The sequence below is a fragment of the Chiloscyllium plagiosum genome, chromosome 23 (assembly GCF_004010195.1).
Source record: "Chiloscyllium plagiosum isolate BGI_BamShark_2017 chromosome 23, ASM401019v2, whole genome shotgun sequence".
NCBI classification, from domain to species: Eukaryota; Metazoa; Chordata; class Chondrichthyes; order Orectolobiformes; family Hemiscylliidae; genus Chiloscyllium; species Chiloscyllium plagiosum.
The window spans coordinates 42,688,987-42,712,797 of NC_057732.1; the positions used below are offsets into that span (position 1 = coordinate 42,688,987).

The following is a 23,811-nucleotide window of genomic DNA, read 5'->3' on the forward strand; positions in this document are numbered from 1 at the left end:
CCTGCACTCCAAGGTCTCTTTGTTCAGCAACACTCCCTAGGACCTTACCATTAAGTGTATAAGGATACGACAACACCCGCAACATAAAAAACTTTGGTTCAAGACCCATTCAATCGATTTGAGAACAAAATCTGCTGAGTGGGTGCTGCACTGCCAGTGAGGCACTGCCTTCGTTGAACATAAAAGATCTTTTGGAATTGCTTTGAAGACCAGCTGGACAGGTTTCCTAAGCATCCTTTCCAATGTTTGTCTCTCAACCAGCATCATGTTTTTAAATAAAATATAACCTGGCCATGATCAATTTAGTGGGGCAGCACAGTAGTTGGCACTGCTGCCTCACAGCACAAGGTTCCTGGGTTTGATTCCATCCTCGAGCAACTGTTTCTCTGCGTGGAATTTGTTCATTCTCCCCATGTCTGTAGGGGTTTCCTTCCACAGTCCAAAGGTGTGCAGGTTAGATGAATTGGCCATGCTAAATTGCCCATAGTGTTCAGGAATGTGCAGGCTAGATGGAGTAGGCATGGGAAATGCAGGGTTACAAGACGAGGATGCGAGGGGATGGGTCTGGGTGGAATGCTGTCTGGAGGGTCAGTGTGGACTTGATGGGCTGAATGGCCTGCTTCCACACTGTAGGGATTCTATGATTCTAGTGTTTGTGGGAACTTGCTGTGTGCAAATTGATTAATATCAATTTCCTACTTTACACCATTAACTGTAAAGCACTTTGGAACATTGTAAGGTTGTGAAAGCTACATTATAAATTCAAATCTTGATTCTTAACTGCTAAATCTGGTTGTTTACTCTTTTTGACAAATAAATAAGCAGTTCGAGCCAGTTCTGCTGTCTGTATTCAGGCTGTGTTTAGTAAAAATGTTTCATGAGGGAGCAAACAATCCATGGCTAAAAGTTCCAAAAGGGGAAAATTAAAAGTGGATATACTGAGATAAATGTAGAAGGTGCCATATTTTTAAGCTATTTTGCAATGAGTTCTGAGTTAATCAAGTGGTAGCACAAAATTTCAGCTCATCAATTCTAACCAGTGTTCCTTTATATGAAAGTAATCTAATCCCGCTCTCCCAATTCCTCCCACTTTCTTTCTTTATTCCTCTTCATCAAGCATCTGTCTGAAAATTATTAGTCACTCTCATCCAGCCCTGCTTTGTGAGAGGCATCATTACACAAGGGAATCTGCTTTTTACAGCAATGCATCAACTTAATCCCAGAAATAATATATTGGCCAAATCTTCCTTCTTGGGACCAGCATCTGTCAGAGTCTGAAGCAGGCCTTGAATCACTGAATGATTCTCTCGGTGGCAGGATTATCGTGTCAATATTATTGGTTATCAAATGTGAAGATACATCCCTCAGGCATGTGGCTACGAATTGAAGTATTTTTACTCAACACCTGCATTCCCAGTAGCTCGCATATTAAGTTGCAACACCGGTGGCCCATACAGACCAAAAAAAAAAGCCTCAGGCTAAGCCAGATGAATTTGACTCTGTTACTAGTGAGGACCTTTTTTCATTTCATCATTCTGGCCATCTTTTACAAGGGCTGACAATCAGCTTCTGAGGTCCTCGCATTCTGGCCGCTTCCTCATTTAATCCATTTTACCACCAACATTCAACTGCCTAAACCCTAAACTCTGGAATTCCCTCCCTAATCTTTCCTCTTTTAAGATGCTCCTTAAAGCTTGCACCTTCAAACAAACATTTGGTTCTCATTCTAGTATTTCCTCGTGTGAGTTTGTTGTCAAATGTATTTTTGATGAGACCCTTGTGAATGGCTTTGGAACATTTTACTCTGTGTCAAAGACTCCGTGTAAATGCAAATTGTTGTTAATATGACCATGTTGACAATACAGTGTCCTCCTTGGATTATCTCAGCTAGCAGGGAATATTGAGTTTCAAATGAAGGCCCAGATGTATAATCTTCGGTTTTGTATCCACCAACTCGAAGAACTTTTCACTGGGACTTTTCATTTGAGCTGTGGAAATTATGAGCAGATTTGATTGAGGTTTTGTAGAAGATGAAGAATATGGTGATTAGATGGTGAGTTTATCAAACAATGCTAGACCGACATAAAAAAACAAAAACTAAGTTGGGGAATTTTAACTCTCACCACCTGATGGAAACCAAGACCAGAGTGGTCAGTGATCCCTCATGATGTGTCCTTTTGGTTACATGGGATGGAAAGAGTTCCAAATGCCAAGTGCTATTGCATGCGTTTGTGCTGGAAAGAAGGTGTTTATGGTGAACGTCAAACGTGCTGAGCTGTAATTCTGTCATTGGCCAAATTGAGAATATTGGCCTAGTGTTATTACTGCCAGAAGATTACTCCAGCGATCCAGGTAATGTTCTGGGGACTTGGGTTCAAATCCCATGGCAGGTTTGGAATTGAGCACCGAATGGTGAGCATTTTGTTGGTAAAAGCCCATCTGGTTTACTAATATCCTTTAGGAAAGAAACTTGCCACCTGTACTTGGTCTGGCCTCCATGAGAGATGGTTGACTCTTAGCTGCCCTCTGGATAATTAAGGATGGGCTGCAAATGCTGACCTGGCCAAACATCCCATGAACAAATTTTAAAAAGGCAGTCTGGCTTCACCCTGTCTGGCTTCACCCTGTCTGGCTTCACCCTGTCTGGGCCCACCCTGTCTGGGCCCACCCTGTCTGGGCCCACATCTGTCTGGGCCCACATCTGTCTGGGCCCACATCTGTCTGGGCCCAACCTGTCTGGGCCCTCACTGTCTGGGTCCACCCTGTCTGGGCCCACCCTGTCTGGGCCCACCCTGTCTGGGCCCAACCTGTCTGGGCCCAACCTGTCTGGGCCCATCCTGTCTGGGCCCTCACTGTCTGGGTCCACCCTGTCTGGGCTACACTGGGCCCTCACTGTCTGGGCCCTCACTGTCTGGGCCCTCACTGTCTGGGCCCTCACTGTCTGGGCCCTCACTGTCTGGGTTCACACTATTTGGGTCCACACTGGGTTCACACTGTCTGGACCCACACTATCTGGGCCCTCACTGTCTGGGCCCTCACTATCTGGGCCCTCACTGTCTGGGCTCACACTGTCTGGGCCCTCACTGTCCGGGCCCTCACTGTCCGGGCCCTCACTGTCCGGGCCCTCACTGTCCGGGCCCTCACTGTCCGGACCCACACTGTCCGGACCCACACTGTCCGGACCCACACTGTCCGGACCCACACTGTCCGGGCCCTCACTGTCCGGGCCCTCACTGTCCGGGCCATCACTGTCCGGGCCCTCACTGCCTGGGAGAAAGTAAGGACTGCAGATGCTGGAGATCAGAGCTTAAACATGTGTTGCTGGAAAAGCGCAGCAGGTCAGGCAGCATCAAAGGAACAGGAGAATCGACGTTTCGCTCACATTGTCTGGAACCACACTGTCTGGAACCTCACTGTCTGGGCCCTCACTGTCTGGGCCCTCACTGTCTGGGCCCTCACTGTCTGGGCCCACACTGTCTGGGCCCACACTGTCTGGGCCCACACTGTCTGGGCCCACACTGTCTGGGCCCACACTGTCTGGGCCCACACTGTCTGGGCCCACACTGTCTGGGCCCACACTGTCTGGGCCCACACTGTCTGGGCCCACACTGTCTGGGCCCACACTGTCTGGGCCCACACTGTCTGGGCCCACACTGTCTGGGCCCACACTGTCTGGGCCCACACTGTCTGGGCCCACACTGTCTGGGCCCACACTGTCTGGGCCCACACTGTCTGGGCCCACACTGTCTGGGCCCACACTGTCTGGGCCCACACTGTCTGGGCCCACACTGTCTGGGCCCACACTGTCTGGGCCCACACTGTCTGGGCCCACACTGTCTGGGCCCACACTGTCTGGGCCCACACTGTCTGGGCCCACACTGTCTGGGCCCACACTGTCTGGGCCCACACTGTCTGGGCCCACACTGTCTGGGCCCACACTGTCTGGGCCCACACTGTCTGGGCCCACACTGTATGGGCCCTCACTGTCTGGATCCACCCCATCTGGGCCCACACTGTCTGGGTTCACACTGTCCGGGCCCTCACTGTCCGGGCCCTCACTCTCCAGGCCCTCTCTGTCCGGGCCCTCTCTGTCCGGGCCCTCTCTGTCCGGGCCCTCTCTGTCCGGGCCCACACAGTCCGGGCCCACACTGTCCGGGCCCACACTGTCCGGGCCCACACTGTCCGGGCCCACACTGTCCGGGCCCACACTGCCTGGGAGAAAGTAAGGACTGCAGATGCTGGAGATCAGAGCTTAAACATGTGTTGCTGGAAAAGCGCAGCAGCTCAGGCAGCATCAAAGGAACAGGAGAATCGACATTTCGCTCACACTGTCTGGAACCACACTGTCTGGAACCTCACTGTCTGGGCCCTCACTGTCTGGGCCCTCACTGTCTGGGCCCTCACTGTCTGGGCCCTCACTGTCTGGGCCCTCACTGTCCGGGCCCTCACTGTCCGGATCCACCCCATCTGGGCCTACACTGGGTTCACACTGTCTGGGTTCACACTGTCTGGGTTCACACTGTCTGGGCCCACACTGCCTGGGAGAAAGTAAGGACTGCAGATGCTGGAGATCAGAGCTTAAACATGTGTTGCTGGAAAAGCGCAGCAGGTCAGGCAGCATCAAAGGAACAGGAGAATCGACGTTTTGCTCACACTGTCTGGAACCTCACTGTCTGGGCCCCCACTGTCTGGGCCCCCACTGTCTGGGCCCCCACTGTCTGGGCCCTCACTGGTTGGGCCCACACTGTCTGGGCCACACTGGGATCACACTGTCTGGGCCCTCACTGTATGGGTTCACACTTTCTGAACTCACACTGTCTGGGCCCTCACTGTCTGGACCCACACTGTATGAATTCACACTATCTGGGCCCACTCAGTCTGGGCCCACCCTGTCTGGATCCTCACTGTCTGGATCCTCACTGTCTGGGCCCACACTGTCTGGGCCCACACTGTCTGGGCCCACACTGTCTGGGCCCACACTGTCTGGATCCATCCCATCTGGGCCCACACTGGGTTCAAACTGTCCGGGCCCACACTGTCCGGGCCCACACTGTCCGGGCCCACACTGTCCGGGCCCACACGGTCCGGGCCCACACGGTCCGGGCCCACACGGTCCGGGCCCACACGGTCCGGGCCCACACGGTCTGGGCCCACACGGTCTGGGCCCTCACTCTCTGGGCCCTCACTCTCTGGGCCCTCACTCTCTGGGCCCTCACTGTCTGGGCCCACACTGCCTGGGAGAAAGTAAGGACTGCAGATGCTGGAGATCAGAGCTTAAACATGTGTTGCTGGAAAAGCGCAGCAGGTCTGGCAGCATCAAAGGAACATGAGAATCGACGTTTCGCTCACATTGTCTGGAACCACACTGTCTGGAACCACACTGTCTGGAACCACACTGTCTGGGCCCACAGTCTGGATCCACCCGTCTGGGCCCACACTGGGTTCAAACTGTCCGGGCCCACACTGTCCGGGCCCACACTGTCCGGGCCCACACTGTCCGGGCCCACACTGTCCGGGCCCTCACTGTCCGGGCCCTCACTGTCTAGCCCACACTGTCTGGGCCCACACTGCCTGGGAGAAAGTAAGGACTGCAGATGCTGGAGATCAGAGCTTAAACATGTGTTGCTGGAAAAGCGCAGCAGGTCTGGCAGCATCAAAGGAACATGAGAATCGACGTTTCGCTCACATTGTCTGGAACCACACTGTCTGGAACCACACTGTCTGGCCCTCACTATCTAGGCCCTCACTGTCTAGGCCCTCACTGTCTAGGCCCTCACTGTCTGGGTTCACACTGTCTGGGCCCTCACTGTCTGGGCCCTCACTGTCTGGGCCCACGCTGTCTGGGCCCACGCTGTCTGGGCCCACGCTGTCTGGGCCCACGCTGTCTGGGCCCACACTCTCTGGGCCCACACTCTCTGGGCCCACGCTGTCTGGGCCCACACTCTCTGGGCCCACACTCTCTGGGCCCACACTGCCTGGGAGAAAGTAAGGACTGCAGATGCTGGAGATCAGAGCTTAAACATGTGTTGCTGGAAAAGCGCAGCAGGTCTGGCAGGATCAAAGGAACATGAGAATCGACATTTCGGTCACACTGTCTGCAACGACTCTGTCTGGAACCACACTGTCTGGAACCACACTGTCTGGAACCTCACTGTCTGGAACCACACTGTCTGGAACCACACTGTCTGGAACCACACTGTCTGGAACCTCACTGTCCGGGCCCTCACTGTCCGGGCCCTCACTGTCCGGGCCCTCACTGTCTGGGTTCACACTGTCTGTGTTCACACTGTCTGGGCCCTCACTGTTTGGGCCCACACTGTCTGGGCCACACTGGGTTCACACTGTCTGGGCCCTCACTGTATGGGTTCACACTGTCTGAACTCACACTGTCTGGGCCCTCACTGTCTGGACCCACACTGTATGAATTCACACTATCTGGGCCCACCCAGTCTGGGCCCACCCTGTCTGGATCCTCACTGTCTGGATCCTCACTATCTGGATCCTCACTGTCTGGATCCACACTGTCTGGATCCACACTGTCTGGATCCACACTGTCTGGATCCTCACTGTCTGGGCCCACACTGTCTGGGCCCACACTGTCTGGGCCCACACTGTCTGGGCCCACACTGTCTGGATCCACCCCATCTGGGCCCACACTGGGTTCAAACTGTCTGGGCCCACACTGTCTGGACCCTCACTGTCTGGACCCTCACTGTCTGGGCCCTCACTGTCTGGGCCCTTCACTGTCTGGGCCCTTCACTGTCTGGGCCCACACTGTCTGGGTTCACACTGTCTGGGTTCACACTGTCTGGGCCCTCGCTGTCTGGACCCTCACTGTCTGGGCTCTTACTGTCTGGGCCCACACTGTCTCTCAATATCCAAGGAATAGGAGAGTTGACATTTCAGGAATTTGCTCATCATACCTGAAACGTAGACACTCCTGCTCCTTGGTTGCTGCCTGACCTGCTGTTCTTTTCCAGTGCCACACGTTTTGATGTAGACTCTCCGGCATCTGCAGTCCTCACTTTCTCCTATCACTGTCTACACTGACAGTCTCTGGGCTAACATTCAAAGGGCAGGGCATCAGCTGATTCGAGAAGTTCCCACTGTCACCGACAACTGAGAGGGAAATACAGAGCGACTTGCATTTTTGTAGCTCCTTTTCCAACCTTAGGAAATTGCCAGTTGCTGCACAGCCGCGGACTGAAGTGTAGTGGCTATTGCTTTGCTGTGTATGAAACACAGTAGTCCTTTTGCGAACAGTGAGCTCCCACGTGCAACAACATGATAATGACCTGGTGGTCTGTTTGTGCTCCTGGATGAGAAATAAATGGCATCCTGCGATCATTTAAGCAGCTCTTTCCGAGGGCTAAGACAAGCTCGATGGGCTAAATGTCTCTTTTGGCTATTTCCTGAGCCCTCATCAGCCCCATCCCTTGAGTGCCTGAGAGATTAATGAGAGCCCACTGCACATACTGAGAGATAAATAGCTGCCACTAATGCTGTAAAGTTATTGAACGGCTAAAATGACCATCTACACAATTTCCCAAATTGGTTGTAAATAGCCTGTAAGATTACAGAGCAGTATTACATTTGGCGCAATGGAAAGCTCTAAGCCCGGCCCCTGATGGCTTCCTCCAGTGCAATTCTCTGCAGCAGCAAGGATATGGGGACGGGGGGCTGTGATTGGCTCTGCCTCAGAACCCTGGATGAATCGATTAAAATTAAGCACAGAGCATTTTATCTGAGAAAATGATAGACGCATTATAAAAAAAGAGGAAAAATCAATGTTGGCCCCTTTGTTTGCACAGGCTGTTTTTGTAAATCATTCTTGTTGAATTCTAATTTTTTTTTGAAAAAGCCTCCAAGGGCATAGCTTTAGGCTAAGGAATAGGAGATTCAGAAGGGATTTGGGGAGAAAACTTATTCATTCAACAGGTAATGGAATACACTGCCTGGCGGCTAGAAATCTTACAACCTGTTAAAAAAAATTCGGATGAGCATTTGAGCTATCATGACATTCAAAGATATGGGACAAGTGCAGGAAATAGGGGTTCGCACACATTTACTAGTAATTATGAGAGCAGACTCGATGGGCTGAAGGGTCTTTTCTGTGCTGGATGAATCTATGAAATTGGTTAATGCATCTTTAATGTTAAGCCTGGTTGTCAGATTTTTCTGACAATGTTTCTTTGTGATTGTTTAGATTACAGCGCGACAATGAGAGTGCTTCCTTGTTGTCATGCTGTCGGAGCCTCACAGCCAGGACGAGAGAGTCTGGTTCCAACAAGAGATCTGCCCCAAGCCCAACCTCGGGAAGGTTCTCCTTAATTCTCCAGCACCACTGTAATCCTGCTCATACTAGAGATTGCAATACCTCACTGAGCAAGAGCTATTGCTTCGATTGCAGATTGCTGGCAATTAAGAGTTTTTTGTTAGGTGTGAACCTGTGCTTATTGGGAACTAAGTTTGTAGAGTCCCCTCTGTGCAGAAACAGCTCATTGGGCCACTGAGTCAGCACCAACCACCCAAAGAGCATCCCACTCAGATCAACCACCTCCAGCCCTGTTGGGGTTTTTACCATGGCTAACCCCACCCAGCCCTCACATCTCTGGACACTAGGGTAATTTAAGACCATAAGACATAGGAGTGGAAGTAAGGCCATTTGGCCCATCGAGTCCACTCCGCTATTTAATCATGGCTGATGGGCATTTCAACACCACTTACCCACTCTCTCTCCATAGCCCTTGCAAGATCAAGAATTTATCAGTCTTTGCCGTGAAATTTAGCATGGCCAATCCACCTAACCTGCACATCTTTGGACTGTGGGAGGAAACTGGAGCACCCGGACAAAACCCATGTAGACTGTGGGCGAACATGCACACTCCACACAGACAGTCGCCCGAGGCTGGAATCGAACCTGGGTCCCTGGTGCTGTATGGCAGCAGGGCTCACCAATGAGCCACCCCATAACACAACCTGCTTTGACTGGGGAATAGTGCTCATACTTGTCTAACAATCCGGTGAGTTTAAATCCCGCAACTGGGCAATTGAAGAATTTTGTATTTTGTGGGTCTTTTGCACAGATCTGGAAATGAAAAATTTGGGGACTTGGCAAAAAATGACCACAGAATCTCTGTCTAAAATTCCATCTGGTTCTTGAGGGAAGTGAACCCAATGTCCCCTCCTTGTTTGCAGAAGCTCCACAATCCTTAGGATTGACTTTTAACAAATGGCACCAGCTATTCTCGGGCAAGTTAGAATGGTCAATAAATGCTCATCTTACTAGCAATGCCAATGACCTTCCAGTGGAAATGTGGCTTTTAAATCCTCACACAGAATTAAAACACCTTGGGTATTTTACGATGTTAAAAGCACTATATAAATGCAAATTGCTGTTATTAGCAACCAGCCTGCCAGCTGGCTGGACCAAATTTGTGTTCTTGATCTGTAGAGGTAATATTGGCTTGACCAGGTCTGGTATTTTTGGAGAAGCCTGGTTGGTGGAGCTCAGTTCTCCAGTCAGCTGTTGGTGGCACGATTCATTTTCATTGACTTGGAGAAAGTGTACAGCACACCGTAGGCCAGTCCAGCCACTGCTTGTGCTGCTTCTTCGACAAAGTAGTGTTGCCTTGTGCATAACTCCCCCTGTTTTTCTCTCAAAGTTCCTCAGCCTCAAATCCTGCTTGATGTCCTCGCAGAATTATTCATGGAGTTGACAGTCATCGCGTGTACAAAGAGAATGTTCCAGATGACAAAAAGCTCAGAACTTGTGGTGTGACTAAATGCTATCAATTTTCAAATAAACATTCTGCCACTGCCCAGCTCACTTGTTGTTTTAAGTTGATTACATTAGTTCCATGTTTGTGCTGATGGATGCAGTTTGGTATAAAGCCTGGCATCTAGTATCTGTGTCGAGTCTGTCCAAGACATTTATGGATTGGTCTGAGTTCATCATAGTGCGTAGGCCGTAACTGTGCTTCCCATTTATTGCAAGGTCTCCATGGCCTGTTTGCTGCTGCCAGTCCCTTCATCTGACTGTAACCTCTGCTGTAGAGAGGGAGTCTTTGTAGCCAGTGTAATGGCACTGTTACACATGTAATATTACATTATGAAATAAGTAGATTTTAATTTAGTTTTTAAAAGCATCAAGGAGCATAGGGAGAATGCAGGAAGATGATGTTAGGATAGAGGATGGAATGATCCGATTGATAGATGGAGCAGGCTCTAACGTCGAAATGGCCTAGTTCTGTTTCTAGTTTTGATGTTAATACAACTGTTAGATAAACGACGCAGGTACCCTCCTGGCTGACTTTATATCGAAAACAATTCCTTGCTCATTTGTCCCTCGCCTCTGTTCAATCATTATCAATATATTCTGGACTCTAATTATAATCTAAAGGCTGATGGAGAGGGAGGAGAGCAGCCACTGCCCTAATTCAGTCACCTTCGGGCTGACTGAAATGATGTTTGTCTTACTGTGACGTTGCTTTCCCTTTCTGGTGCAGGTTACTGCTCTAATTTCACATTATTTGGCCCATTAGGGAGTAGTCAGTGCTCTGCTCTGGTTCAACGGAAACAGCAAGTAAAAAATCACTCCCATCTCTGGCTGTGCATTGACTGACTCACCGCTTGCACTTAGTGTTCAAGCGATTACTTTCAGACAACAGCCTCCGCATCACAAAGTATTCCCCTTCCTGCTGTCCTGAAGGCATTGACACATGGAAGGTCTGGAGCCCGTGTGCCCTATTTCTACCGTTCCTTTTATAAGCATTCATGGGATGTGGGCATCAGTGACTGAACCAGCATTTATTGCCCATCCCTGATTGCCCAGAGTCAACCACATTGCTGTGGGTCTGGAGTCACATACAGGCCACACCAAGTACAGATGGCAGTTTCCTTCTCAAAAGGATGTTAATGAGCCAGATGGATTTTTCTGATCATGATAGTGTCATGATCATCATGAAACTCTTATTTCCAAGTTATTATTGAATTCAAACTCCACCATCTGCCATGGTGGGATTTGAACGCAAGACCCCAGAACATTACCTGGGATTCTGAAATAATAGTCCAGCGATAATGCATCTAGCGATCACTTACCCCCTTATTCAGCATTCTTATCCTTTAAACCCCAAACCCCATGACATTCAGCAACCACAGGCTGTGAACAGCTATTAAATCCACGTGGCACAGTGACTCAGTGATTAGCGCTGCTGCCTCACAGCATCAGGATCCCAGGTTCGATTCTGGCCTCGAGTGACTGTCAATGTGGAGTTTGCATATTCTCGTAGTGTCTGCGTGGGTTTCCTCCCACAATCCAAAGATGTGCAGGTCAGGTGAATTGGCCATGCTAAATTGCCCATAGTGTTAGGTGCATTGGTTAGAGTGAAATGGGTCTGGGTGGGTTACTCTTCCGAGGGTCGGTGTAGACTGGTTGGGCTGAAGGGCCTGTTTCCACACTGTACGGAATTTAATCTGATCCAGCTCTGTCCAGGCCTGGGGGGTAATATTCAGAAGCTGCAAGCTCAGCGTTTCTGTTCTGTTTTATTTGTGAATGATTGTGAGATCTGTGCTGTGGGGTGTGTACTGACACATTTCCACACCAGTCACCTGCAGATCTGATCCCAGAGAAGCCTCCGCACTGAGGAGGGAGCACCTTGCATCTAAATGGCGTCGGTTGCATCTCACAACATCCTAAAATGCTTTGCAGACACTGGTGTACCTTTGGTGCATAGTGACTGGTGTAATGTGGAAGCTCCAAAGCCAATGCTCAGAAATGTGGCCACGATTGGATTGTCTCCCATTCCAAAAAAAAAATCTTGACGATGGAGGAGTAGATGTTAGCTAGAAAACCGGGAAGAACTCTCCTCTTCTTTGGAATTGAGACTGTTTGAACACTTGGTGTGGTGGCTGTTGTTTAAAACCGCATCCATGGGCAGCATAGTGGTTAGTGCTGCTGCCTCACAGCGCCAGAGACCCACGATCGATTCCAGCCTCTGTCTGTGTTGAGTTTGCACATTCTGTCCGTGTTTGCTTGGGTTTCCTCTGGGTGCTCTGATTTTCTCCCACAGTGCAAAGATATGCGGGTTAAGTGGATTAGCCATGCTAAATTGCCCATTGTGTTAGGGGTGTCCCTCGGTGGATTAGCCATGGGAAATACTGGGATAGGGTGAGTCTGAGTGGTCTGCTGTATTGGAGAGTAGGTCTGGAATCAATGGGCCAAATGGCCTGCGTCTGCACTGTGGAGACTCTATGATTCTAAAAACGTCTCCTTCAGTGAACAGGAAGGTCAAGAGAATTTCTCCTCTTGCACAGTGCCCTCTGAAGTACAGCACATGACACTTAATGAAAGTCAGCCTTAATGAGCCTCACAGGAGAATAACAAACACATTCATAAATAACAAATCAAATATAATGAACTGTTTGGGGCCAAGTTGCCAAAGCTTCTAATATTTATGGATTGATGGTGTAGGTTCCCGAGGATTTCTCAAGGTACTTTATTGCAATGAAAGAGGCCAAGTCGATTCCATGTTGTTTTATGGATTAAAGGTTGTTTTACATTATAATCTGTCAGCATTGATATGAAGTTTAATTCTGCAAGGCAAAACATCCTTGAAACTGTTCTCCTTAGTCATAAAACAAAAGACACTGCTAAGATCAAGCTTACCAATAAAACGAGTAGCCTGTCAATGTCATAGCAGTGTAAAGAGATTCTCACCGAATTGACGTCCCCTGTTGACTGCTCGCTATGGCCTACAGTAGGAGTCTTCAAATGGGCATCTTCATAATAATCAGGGTGTTTAAGAGGTAAAATGAAATTGTGATGGGTATTTTGTCAGAGGTCAGGCAGCAGCCTGGGTAGCCCAGATCCACACCAGAATGTACAGGTGGAGGGATAATCTCTGGTCACTTCTGTTAGAATATTGCAAATTTTCTGTTTGTTGTTTCAATGGCTTAGAGTTACTGCAGATCTTTATTTGCTGCAGCATCCCGAAACCTCCACCCAGCAGCCAAGTGAGTTCTGAATGTTAAATACTTCCTTCTGCTGCCTGGATTTTGTTTGGGTTCTGGAAATCATACTAGATATTACAATAGGACAAGTGCTCAGGGCACTAAGGTAGGGGGTCAGTGGATGGGTTTTGACATACATCAATCCATCCTACTTGATTGGAAATCAGGCCCTGTGGAAAATCGAGTCTCGTCCGTGTAATTTTATGAAAACAAACCTGCACACCGCGATAGAGCTGTGAGACTGTCATTCGTTCTATGAATTCAGATCCACAACGCACTACACGAAGAAAAGCTAAAGGATATTGTTGTTTCTTTTCCTTTCTCAGACATGTACGGTACAAAACTCAACTACAATGATCTGCCAAGCTCCTGCCCTGGCCATCAGTCCGAACCAACAGACAGACAACACAGAGCGTCCTGACGAGTTTGGCTTTATCTTGGATAATGTGCAAACATTGCTCATCTACAACAACACAAATTTCATCTATTACCCCAACCCTGTGTTTGAACCGCTGAGCACCTCAGGAGTTTTGGAACTGAAACCCGGGTCTCCCATTATCCTGAAGGTAAGCAAGGTTAGATATATTTTAAAAAGATTGTTCATGGGACGTGGGCATCACTGGCTGGGCCAGGGTTTATAGCCCATCCCTGATTTTCATGAAGAAGGTAGGGGGTGAGTTGCTTTCTTGAGCTGCTGCTGTCTTTGGGCAGAGGACACACAGAGTGCCTTTGTTTCCCTGTAGTGATTAGATACAACTGCCTTGTTTGCTGGCACATTCCAGAGAATGATTGAAGGTCAGCTGTGGGTCTCTAGACATGTGTAGTCAAGATCAGGTTATTTCTTCTATAAATGATATTCATGAACCAGTGGGAAGAATCATATTGGACTCAAGATGTTAACTCTGTTTCTCTCTCCACAGGTGCTGCCAGACCTGCTGAGTTTCTCCAGCATTTTTGATTTTTATAACTGCCTGGTAGTTTTATGATTATTGTTAATGAATTGAGCGCTTTATTTCAGATTTATAAATTAATTTAAGTTCCCCAGCTCCAATGATGGGATTTGAACTGATGTCTAGCATTAGTCCAGGTGTCTGGATTGCTAGTTCAGTTACATTACCCCCGTGACTCAAAAAACCTGATTCAGAGTACCGGCAGTGTCAAATAAAGAGGAACAGACCCTCCCCTTCACTGTTTTGATCACACAGCACTGCCCTTTGATGTGAAGGGCAGTATTTGTCACTGGCCACCCGGGTGTTTTCCTATCTTCCTGGTGGTGGAATTTGAATAAAGATTCGTGCACTTTGTGTCTTTCACTGTGTCTCACACCTGCGCACACAAAAGAAAAAGAAAGAAAAAAAAAATAAAAAAAGGAAAAAAAAATAAAGAGGAACAGACAATTAATGCTCTCTATCCTCACTGTGTTGTACTTCAGACTAATCACATTCTGTGCCATTTTCCTGAAGTTCACCAGGATGGGGGTCTCAGGTTGGGTTTTATTGGCTGACAGATGATTGGAGAGATGAGCTCAAGTCGACATGTTGAGCTTTAATTTCATCGCAAGTCCACACAGTGACAGATAATGCATTCCGAGAAGCTTGATTCCAGACATCAGCTTCTGCTTATAAACCTGGAGCAATTCAACAAAGATACTTAGACAGCACCTCCCAAACCCATGACCGCTTCCATCTAGAAGGACAGGGCAGCAGGTACTTGGGAACACCACCAAGTTCCCCTCCAAGCCACTCATCATCTTGATTTGGAAATATACTGCCATTCCTTCACAGTAGTTGGGTCAAAATCCTGAAATCCCCTCCCTACAGGCATTGTGGGTCAACCCACAGCATGTGGACTGCAGCGATTCAAGAAGGCACCTCACCAATGCCTTCTCAAGGGCAAATAGGGATGGACTATCAATGCTGGCCAGACAGCGACGCCCAAGTCCCACAAATGAATAAAAAAAATCGAATTAGCCCCTCATTCCCTCAAACCTGCTCCACCACGCACTAAGATCATGATCAATCTGATTACTCCACTTTCTCCTGATAACCTTTCCACCCTTTGCTGGCAAAACATCTACCCACCTTTTCCTTAATAAATATAAATCCAGGACTCTGCTTCTGCCACCTTTTAAGGAAGAGAGTTCCAAGGACTCAGGATCCTCTGTGAGAGAAAAAAAATCCTTGAGAAAAAATCCTTTTTTTCTCAAGCGGATGACACTTTAAGCTGTGAACACCCTGGTCAAGACTAATTTTCTCAAAGCCAAGCTCATTTCCTCTGCTTTTGCTCTCCTTTCATATCACAGGGCCGCAACCTCATCCCTTCCATTGCTGCTGGTAATATGAAGCTGAATTACACTGTTCTGATTGGAGAGAAACCATGTACTGTTACTGTGTCTGACACTCAGCTCCTTTGTGAGTCTCCAAATCTCACTGGACGGCACAGAATACTGGTGAGTAAGGGTTTATACTGGAAAAGATTGAAGCTGAAAGTTTGGAAGTTCTTCAACCGCTGATAGAGATATATCAACATTTTCTGGTCTCATGAATTGCAGTTATCGGTTTCATTTTGCCATGTGGGTTTGTTGTAGGGTCTCTAGAGTTGTTGGGTCATACAAACAAAAAATCATCCCTTTGGCCCAGCCAGTCCATGCCGTCCAGGTTTCCGAAACTGATGGAGTCCCATTTGCCTGCATTTGGCCCAAATCCACCTAAACCTTTCCTATCCCTGTATTTGTCCAAATGGCTTTTTAAATGTTATAATTGTACCCACCTCCACCACTTCCCCTGGCAGCTCGTTCCATATACACACCACTATTATCTAAACCTCAGAACGAGCCCCATCCTTGTTGCTGCTTTACACAGTACAAAAGGATTTTAAAAATGTATTTTATCACACCATTCTCCATGTGAGGACCTATATAATATGCAGGCCATTCCACTCCTGGGTTGCCCCTCAGGTCTGTTTTAAATTTTTTCCCTCTCACCTATGCCCTGTAGTTTTGGACTCCCTTGCCGTGGGGAAAAGACCTTAGCTATTCACCTTATCTATGCCCCTTGTGATTTTATTAACCTCTGTAAGGTTACTCCCAGCCTCCTAAGCTCCATGGAAAAAAAAACTAGCTTCTCCTTATAACTCATCCCTCTGGTCTCTACTGTTCCTGTCATATCGTGAATGACAGTAGACTGGGTTAACTGAGTCATACGGAATAAAAAAAGCCTCTAGATCTGATTCCTCAGCCCAGTCAAAGCAATAATGGAATATTCCGAATGGTCTCAATGTTCTGAGGCTGGTGCTTGAGAAACTGATAGGGTATGGTAGGGAACCTGTGAATATTGTGTGAATACTGGGTGAACATATGGGCCAGACTAGATTGTAAAACCCCAGGAGTGGAATGGCCTGCATATTATATAGGTCCTCACATTTTTACAATCCTTTTGTACTGTGTAAAGCAGCAACAAGGATGGGGCTCGTTCTGAGGTTTAGATAATAGATCTCTTAAAACTGTTCAAAGTTCACTGAGTAGTCAACAGCTGAAGGAGATAGTTGCTATCTTTAGGCTGCTGCTCAGTCACCTACTTGGGAGCAGTGAATGTGGCTCCATATTGAAAATGGTATTTCTGTAAGAGGTTCCATACTGTTAGATCCCAAGGGAAAAAGAATGCTGAGATCCAATAGGTACAAGCTAAGAGTTAGGTTAGGGCTTAAGAACAAAAGCTTTGGAAACTGTGGAGGCTTGGAAGAAGCTCTGGGAACCCATGATGGTTCTATGCAGCTGAGACTTTCTTATCCAATTCATATTTTATTCATGGGATGTGGGTGGTGTTGGTCAGGGCAGCGATTTGCCGATGATAATTGCCTGGAGTGCAGTTAGCAGGCAACTACATTGCTGTATATCACATATAAGTCAGACTAGGTAAGGAGAGTAGATTTCCTTCCTTAAAGGACATTGGATTGGTTTTTGCAGCAATTGTCAATGGTTATATGGTTGTTATTAATTGAACTTTTCAAATTGCAGATTAATATTGAATTCAGATTTCACCATCTGTCATGATGGGATTTGAACCCAGGTCCCACCCAAGTGTTTGTAATGTATACAGATAATTTGGATAATAATGTATTAGTAAGTTTGCAGACGACACTAAAAATAGTGTTGTGGATAGTGAGGAAGGTTATCAAAGGATAAGCAGGATATAGATCAGTTGGAAGGCTGGGCAGACAAATGGCAGATGGAGTTTAATCCAGACTAGTGTGAGGTGTTGCATTTTGGGAAGTCAAAGGCAAGAGGAAAATGTACAGCAAATGGTAGGGCCCTTTAAGGGATCTTGCTTTGCAAGTCCATAGTCTATAAAAGTGGCAACACAAGTGGATAAGATTGTCAAGAAGGCAATGGCATGCTTACCTTCATTGGTCAGGGCATTGAGCATAAAAGTTGGCAAAACATGGTGTAGCTGTGTAAGACTTTAGTTAGGTCACGTTTGGAGTACTGTGCACAGTTCTGGTAACCACACGACATGAAGGATGTGGAGACTTTGGAGAGGGTGCAAAAGAGGTTTACCTGGATGTTGTCTGGATTGGAGTGTATTAGCTATAAGGAGAGGTTATGCAAACTTAGAATATTTTCTTTAAAGCATCAAAGGCTGAGGGATGACCCTCTTAGAAGAATATAAAATTATGAGAGATATGGATTGAGTAGATAGTCTTTTTCCCAAATGTCAAATACTAGGGGGCATAGATTAAAGCTGAGAGGGGGATTATAGAACATAGAACATAGAACAATACAGCACAGAACAGGCCCTTCGGCCCACGATGTTGTGCCGAACATTTGTCCTAGCTTAAGCACCCATCCATGTACCTATCCAATTGCCGCTTAAAGGTCACCAAAGATTCTGACTCTACCACTCCCACAGGCAGCACATTCCATGCCCCCACCACTTTCTGGGTAAAGAATCCACCCCTGACATCTCCCCTATACCTTCCACCCTTCACCTTAAATTTATGTCCCCTTATAACACTCTGTTGTACCCGGGGAAAAAGTTTCTGACTGTCTACTCTATCTATTCCACTGATCATCTTATAAACCTCTATCAAGTCACCCCTCATCCTTCGCCGTTCCAACGAGAAAAGGCCTAGCACTCTCAACCTATCCGCGTACGACCTATTCTCCATTCCAGGCAACATCCTGGTAAATCTTCTCTGCATCCTCTCCAAAGCTTCCACATCTTTCCTAAAGTGAGGTGACCAGAACTGCACACAGTACTCCAAATGTGGCCTAACCAAAGTCCTGTACAGTTGCAACATCACTTCACGACTCTTGAATTCAATCCCTCTGCTAAAGGAGATATGCGTTTTACACAGAGGGTGCTAAGTGCCTGGAACGCACTGCCAGGGAAGATGTTAGAAACAGATATAAGGCATTGAGACCACCAGAGAAGCAGGGAATAGAGGGATATGGACCACATGCAGGGATCAGCTTAGAATGGCTAGAATGGCACCATGGTTAGCACAGCCATGGTGGGCCGAAGGACCTGTTCCTGTGTTAGGCTGTTGTATGTTGTATGGGACAGACCAAAATGAAAGGGGAGTAAGATGAAAGATGGTGATCAATAAATCTAATGGGGAGTTCAGGGGATACCTCTGTGTCTAGAACGTGAAATTTGTTGCCACAAGAAATAGATAATGTGAATATTCTTAATGCATTCAAGGCACCTTAACCACAAGAGGGAGAAAGGATTAAAAGGAAACAGTGAAAGGGTGGGTGAAATAGGGTGGGAGAAGACTTAAATGGAGCATGAACGTTTGCAGAGGTGAGATGGGCCGAATGACCTGCTCCTGTGCTGGAAATTAAAATAGATAGATAAAAAAGCGACGCAGGCAACTAATATCCAGACATAAGGATCCAGGTAGTTCACCACTCTTATACTGAAGAGTGATAGAGATAGATGCAGTGATTGATAGTCAGATAACCTGCCAGGGATAAAGTGGTTAGATTTATTTTTACTGACTGGGCCCGAGGATAAATAACATCAATTATTAGACATTGTTTTTAATGTTTTCACAGTGTTATAATATGATAAATACACTCATTAATTATTATTTAGGTTATGGAATAACTCAAGAAACATATGAGATGTGCAGGGTTTTATTAGTTTTACAGAATGATTGAGTGAAGCTGTTCTGGACAGAAATTTGCTTTATTCTGTGCTATCTCCCTTAAACCTTTGAAAAGTACGTATAATTTTCTGTCGTCTGTCTGTGCCTCCAGTATCTTTTTCTTTAATCTATCTGGATTTCTATTCTCCATCTATCTTTCCCATCTGTCTATCTTTCGATCTCTATCTATCCATCTAGCTATTATAGAATCATCGACCATCAAACAATGGCACACACCTTTTTTTCACTTGCTGCCCACCGCAGTTGTTATCCTTGAGGTGGGTCTATTCCAAGTTAACCTGTGTTTAACAGTAACAAACTGATATTTTCCCTCTCAGGTGCGGGTCGGAGGTTTGGAGTATTCCCCTGGGACGGTACACATTTTCCCAGACAGCCCACTGAGCTTCCCAGCCATTATTAGCATTGGAGCGGCTGGGGGTCTTCTCATCATCTTTATCATTGTGGTACTGATCGCATACAAGAGGAAGTCCCGGGAGAGCGACTTAACGTTGAAGAGATTGCAGATGCAGATGGACAACCTGGAGTCAAGGGTAGCTCTGGAATGTAAAGAAGGTGATTTGAGTGACTGCCTCAACTTGAGACAAAGTCTCTCTCGGTGTCCTTAAGAGCATACTCAATGTGGCTGTCTAGTGCTCTTGATAGATAGCACAAATGCTGGTTGCAAACGAACTATAAACCCAAGATGAGTCAAAATGTTTCTGTCTCCACAAATGCTGCCAAGCCTGCTGAGTTTCCCTTGCACTTACCGTAACTATGAAGCACTGTTAGTTTAAATTTTATTAGAAACTCAATGAGGAAGTCTGTTTAGTCCAAGGATCTGTACAGCAGTGTTGCCCAGGGATTTGGATTAGGATAAGACCACAGCTCATCTTGATATGTGACTGTGATCTGGATACAAAGAGTATAATTGCGAAGTTTACAGATGACACAAAGGTCAGCAATGTAATTAGCAGAGAATGGTCAGTAATAGGCTTCAGGAGGGTATTGAACACTGTAGGGGGCAAGCACAACGTAAATGAACTTTAGCACAAAGTGAAGTGCTTCAGTAAAAAGGAGAGGCAAAATAAATTCAAAGATGTAGTTTTAACAGGGTTCAGGAACAGACCTGAGGATGAATAAACAAAAATCATTGCAAGTGTCAGAGGAAGTTAGGAAGGCTGTTAAAAAGCACACGTTCTTGGCTTTAACAACAGAGACCTCAGTACAAAAACAAGGAAATTAAACCAAACCTTTATAAGCTACTGGTTAGGACTCAGATGGTGTAAAATGTTCTGTTCTGATCAGTGCAGAGTCGGGGTGTTGGAGAAGATGCCGAAGAGAGTTACTGAAATGGTACCGATATTCAATGGAGAAATTAGAGATTGTTCTCCTGAGAGCAGAGAAGGTTAAGAGGAAATTTGCGAAAAGCGTTCAACATTAGGAATACTTTTGATAAAGGAAATGTAAATAATCTCTGCCATAAGCAAAATGGTCAGTAACAAAAAGGAACAGTTTCTCAGTTTAATTTAGAAGTGCCTGGCATTACATTCATTTTCGTTCATTCCTTTTCATATCAAGAAATGCCTGAAGGTGCTGGATAGTGCAAAGACTGGGCTCACTTGATTGGCACACATCCACCACCTTAAACATTCATTCCCTCCACAGCACTTTGGTAGCACACATAAAAAGCATTGAGTGAACTCAACAAGACTCCTCCAACCGTACCTTTCAAAACACCCAGAAGGATAAAGGCAGCGGGTGAATGGGAACACCACCACCTCTACAAGGTCCTCTCCAAGCTACACACACCATCCTGACTTGGAGCTATATTGCCATTCCTTCATTGTCACCCAGGCCAAAATCCAGGAGTTCTCCTTTGAACGGTGTGGGGAGTGTCGCACACCAGATGGACTGCAGTTTTTCAAGAACGCAATTCACCTCTGCCTTCTCGAGGACAATTAGAGAATGTAAACAAATGCTGGGATTGCCACTTCCCTGGAAAGAATAACAAAAGATGCAGGTTTGTGGTGATTTGCATCCAGACCAGAGGTAACATGAGGAAACATTTTTGGTTTTGGGATATGTTCCCTGAAAGGATAGTGTAAACAGATTCAATAATAACTTTCAGACAGGGGGTAACGGATAAATATTTAGAATGGAAAACATCTACAGTTATGGGGAAAGAATAGTGGAGTGGTACAAACTCTACCAAAGAGCCAGCACAGACTGAATGACCTCCATCAGTGCTCTATGATTCCATTAAAAAGGCCCATCTATCTATTACACTTGTCTCTAAGTGAAAAGATTGCGGGTTCAAATCCCACTCCATTGAGAGTTAAGGACATGATCAAGACTCACTACCCAGAGTAGCACTGTGACAGTGACAGAGGTGCTATCTCTCCTGTTTAGTTATTGCTCAACCTTCTTGTTTTGTACTCTATTACTCTAACCGGAAAGTGTCGATAAAGTCCTTTGTCAGGACCTGAGTCCTGAAACGTTGACTCTTCTGCTCCGCTGATGCTGCTTGACCTGATGTGCTTTTTTCCAACTCCACACTTTATCGACACTTTACGGTGAGAGTAATAGACCTGCTTGACCTGCTGTGCTTTATTCAGCTCCACTCTTTATCGACTTTGACTTTCCAGCATCTGCAGTCCTCACTGTCTCCACACTCTGTCTATAAACCCAAGGCAAACCTTAATGATAACCTAGCAGACTTATCAACGTACCCTGGCACCATAAAGAATATGTACATTAAGCCTCAAATACCTCTGTTCCTGCATTCCCTTAAATTTGTAGGTGATAGGATGAAACAAGGCACTCTGATTCCTGAAACTCCTGATCTTTGGCTTAGAGCTCAGATTGTACAGCCTTGATGGGTGAGACTAAAATAAAATAATTTCTATTTACTTCTAGTAGACAAGCCGTCATTATCCCATCAGTGTGTTTCATTGTGGTATTCATTTTGTTAATAGCTCCGTAATTAATTGGTTTGCCCACGTGTTTTGCTGAGCCCTTTTCATTCTGCGCTTCTTTTCTTTGGCAGCCTTTGCAGAGTTACAGACGGACATCAATGAGCTGACCAGTGACTTGGACGGTACGGGGATCCCCTTCCTGGATTACCGGGCCTATACCATGCGAGTTCTCTTCCCGGGAATTGAAGATCATCCCGTTCTCCGAGAGTTAGAGGTAAGAGGATGCAAGAAGCAGCTAATCTGGGTCCTATAGATCTCGATTAAAAGCCTGTCATTCACGGGGCCTGTGCCCTTTCATCTTCCCAAAATCCAATAGGCAGAGTGGCTCCTTCCAAATGGCCACCTTCCCAGGTGTGAAGTGCACAGATGGAGGAAAGAGGAGGGTGAAGAGAGTTTGGGTAAGGGAACTGAATACCTGGGGTAGGAAGGGAAGAAAAAGAGAGGGAGAGCGTGATGGGGAGATAGGGGCAAGGTAAGAGAAAGGGAGGGAGAGAAAAGAGAAGTGATACAGAGAAAAGATTCAGATTTATTTTCTGTTTATCACAACTTCAGGACTTGCTTTACAGACAATGAAATACTTTTGAACTGACAGAGGAAGAATGGCAACCAGTCTGTACAGAGCAGGCTCACATAAACAGCAAAGCGATAGTAACCTGATCAACAGCTGTTTGTTGAGGGGTAGATTTGGTCAGGATGCAGGGGAGAACTCCTCTGCTCTCCTTGGGTGGGAGGGGGGGGGAGTGCAGTGGGGGAGGTGGAGCAGACAGGAGCCTTGGATAAACATATCATTTTGGAGATAGGATATCTGACAGTTCTGCAGTACTCCACCAGATTGTCAACTTAGATTTTGTGCTCAAGTATGGGGAGTGCATACCCACGAACTCTGGACCTGGAAATGCATGCTGTTAACAGAGACTGAATTGGAGTCATACCAGGAAGATGCTTGTTGTTGTTGGAGATCAGTCATCTCACCTCCAGGACATCTCTGCAGGAGTTTCTCAGGGCAGTGCCCTAGGTCCAACTATCTTCAGCGACTTCATCAATGACCTGCTGTCCAATTGGGGAGATTTGCCAATGATTGCATATTGTGCAGCACCATTCACAACTCCTCAGATACTGAAGCATTCCATGTTAGAATGCAATAACATCTGGACAATATCAAGGCTTGGGATGATAAGTGACAAGTAGCATTTGAGCCACTCAAATGCCAGGTAATGACTATTTCCAATATGAGGGAATCTAACCATCTTTCCTTGATGTTCAACAACCATAACTGAATTCGTGAATGTCATCCTGTCCATAATCACTAACCAGAAACTGAGCTGAAAGCCATATAAGTACAGTGGCTACAAGAACAGACCAGTGGCTAGGAATCCTGCAGGGAGTAATTAACTTGACTCCCTAAAGCCTGCCCATCATCTCCAAGGCACAAGTCAGGAGTATGATGGGTACTCCCCAGTTCCTGCACCTCCACACACATCATTTACTGTATCTGCTGCACCCAATGTGGTCTCCTCTACATTGGGGAGATAGGCCCACTACTTGTGGAACGTTTCAGGGAACACCTCTGGCACACCCACACCAACCAACCCAACCGCCCCGGAGCTGAACACTTTAACTCCCCCTCCCACTCTGCCAAGGACATGCAGGTCCTTGGCCTCCTCCATCACCAGAC

The 23,811-nt window shown here is 46.8% G+C and overlaps 1 protein-coding gene across 11 annotated transcripts in view; it reads left to right on the plus strand.

Moving 5' to 3' along the window:
- plxna4 (plexin A4) overlaps positions 1-23,811 on the plus strand; it is a 619,179-nt gene that overhangs the window by 498,989 nt on the left and 96,379 nt on the right. For 10 of the 11 annotated variants that reach the window (XM_043714044.1, XM_043714039.1, XM_043714038.1 and 7 more), the window contains exons 18-21: positions 13,338-13,577; positions 15,314-15,460; positions 19,500-19,734; positions 22,208-22,350. In XM_043714044.1, the coding sequence (XP_043569979.1) occupies positions 13,338-13,577; positions 15,314-15,460; positions 19,500-19,734; positions 22,208-22,350 (765 nt within the window). Of the gene's footprint in view, positions 1-9,665; positions 9,818-13,337; positions 13,578-15,313; positions 15,461-19,499; positions 19,735-22,207; positions 22,351-23,811 lie in introns of those variants that run through there. The other variant, XM_043714049.1, reaches the window with a different exon arrangement.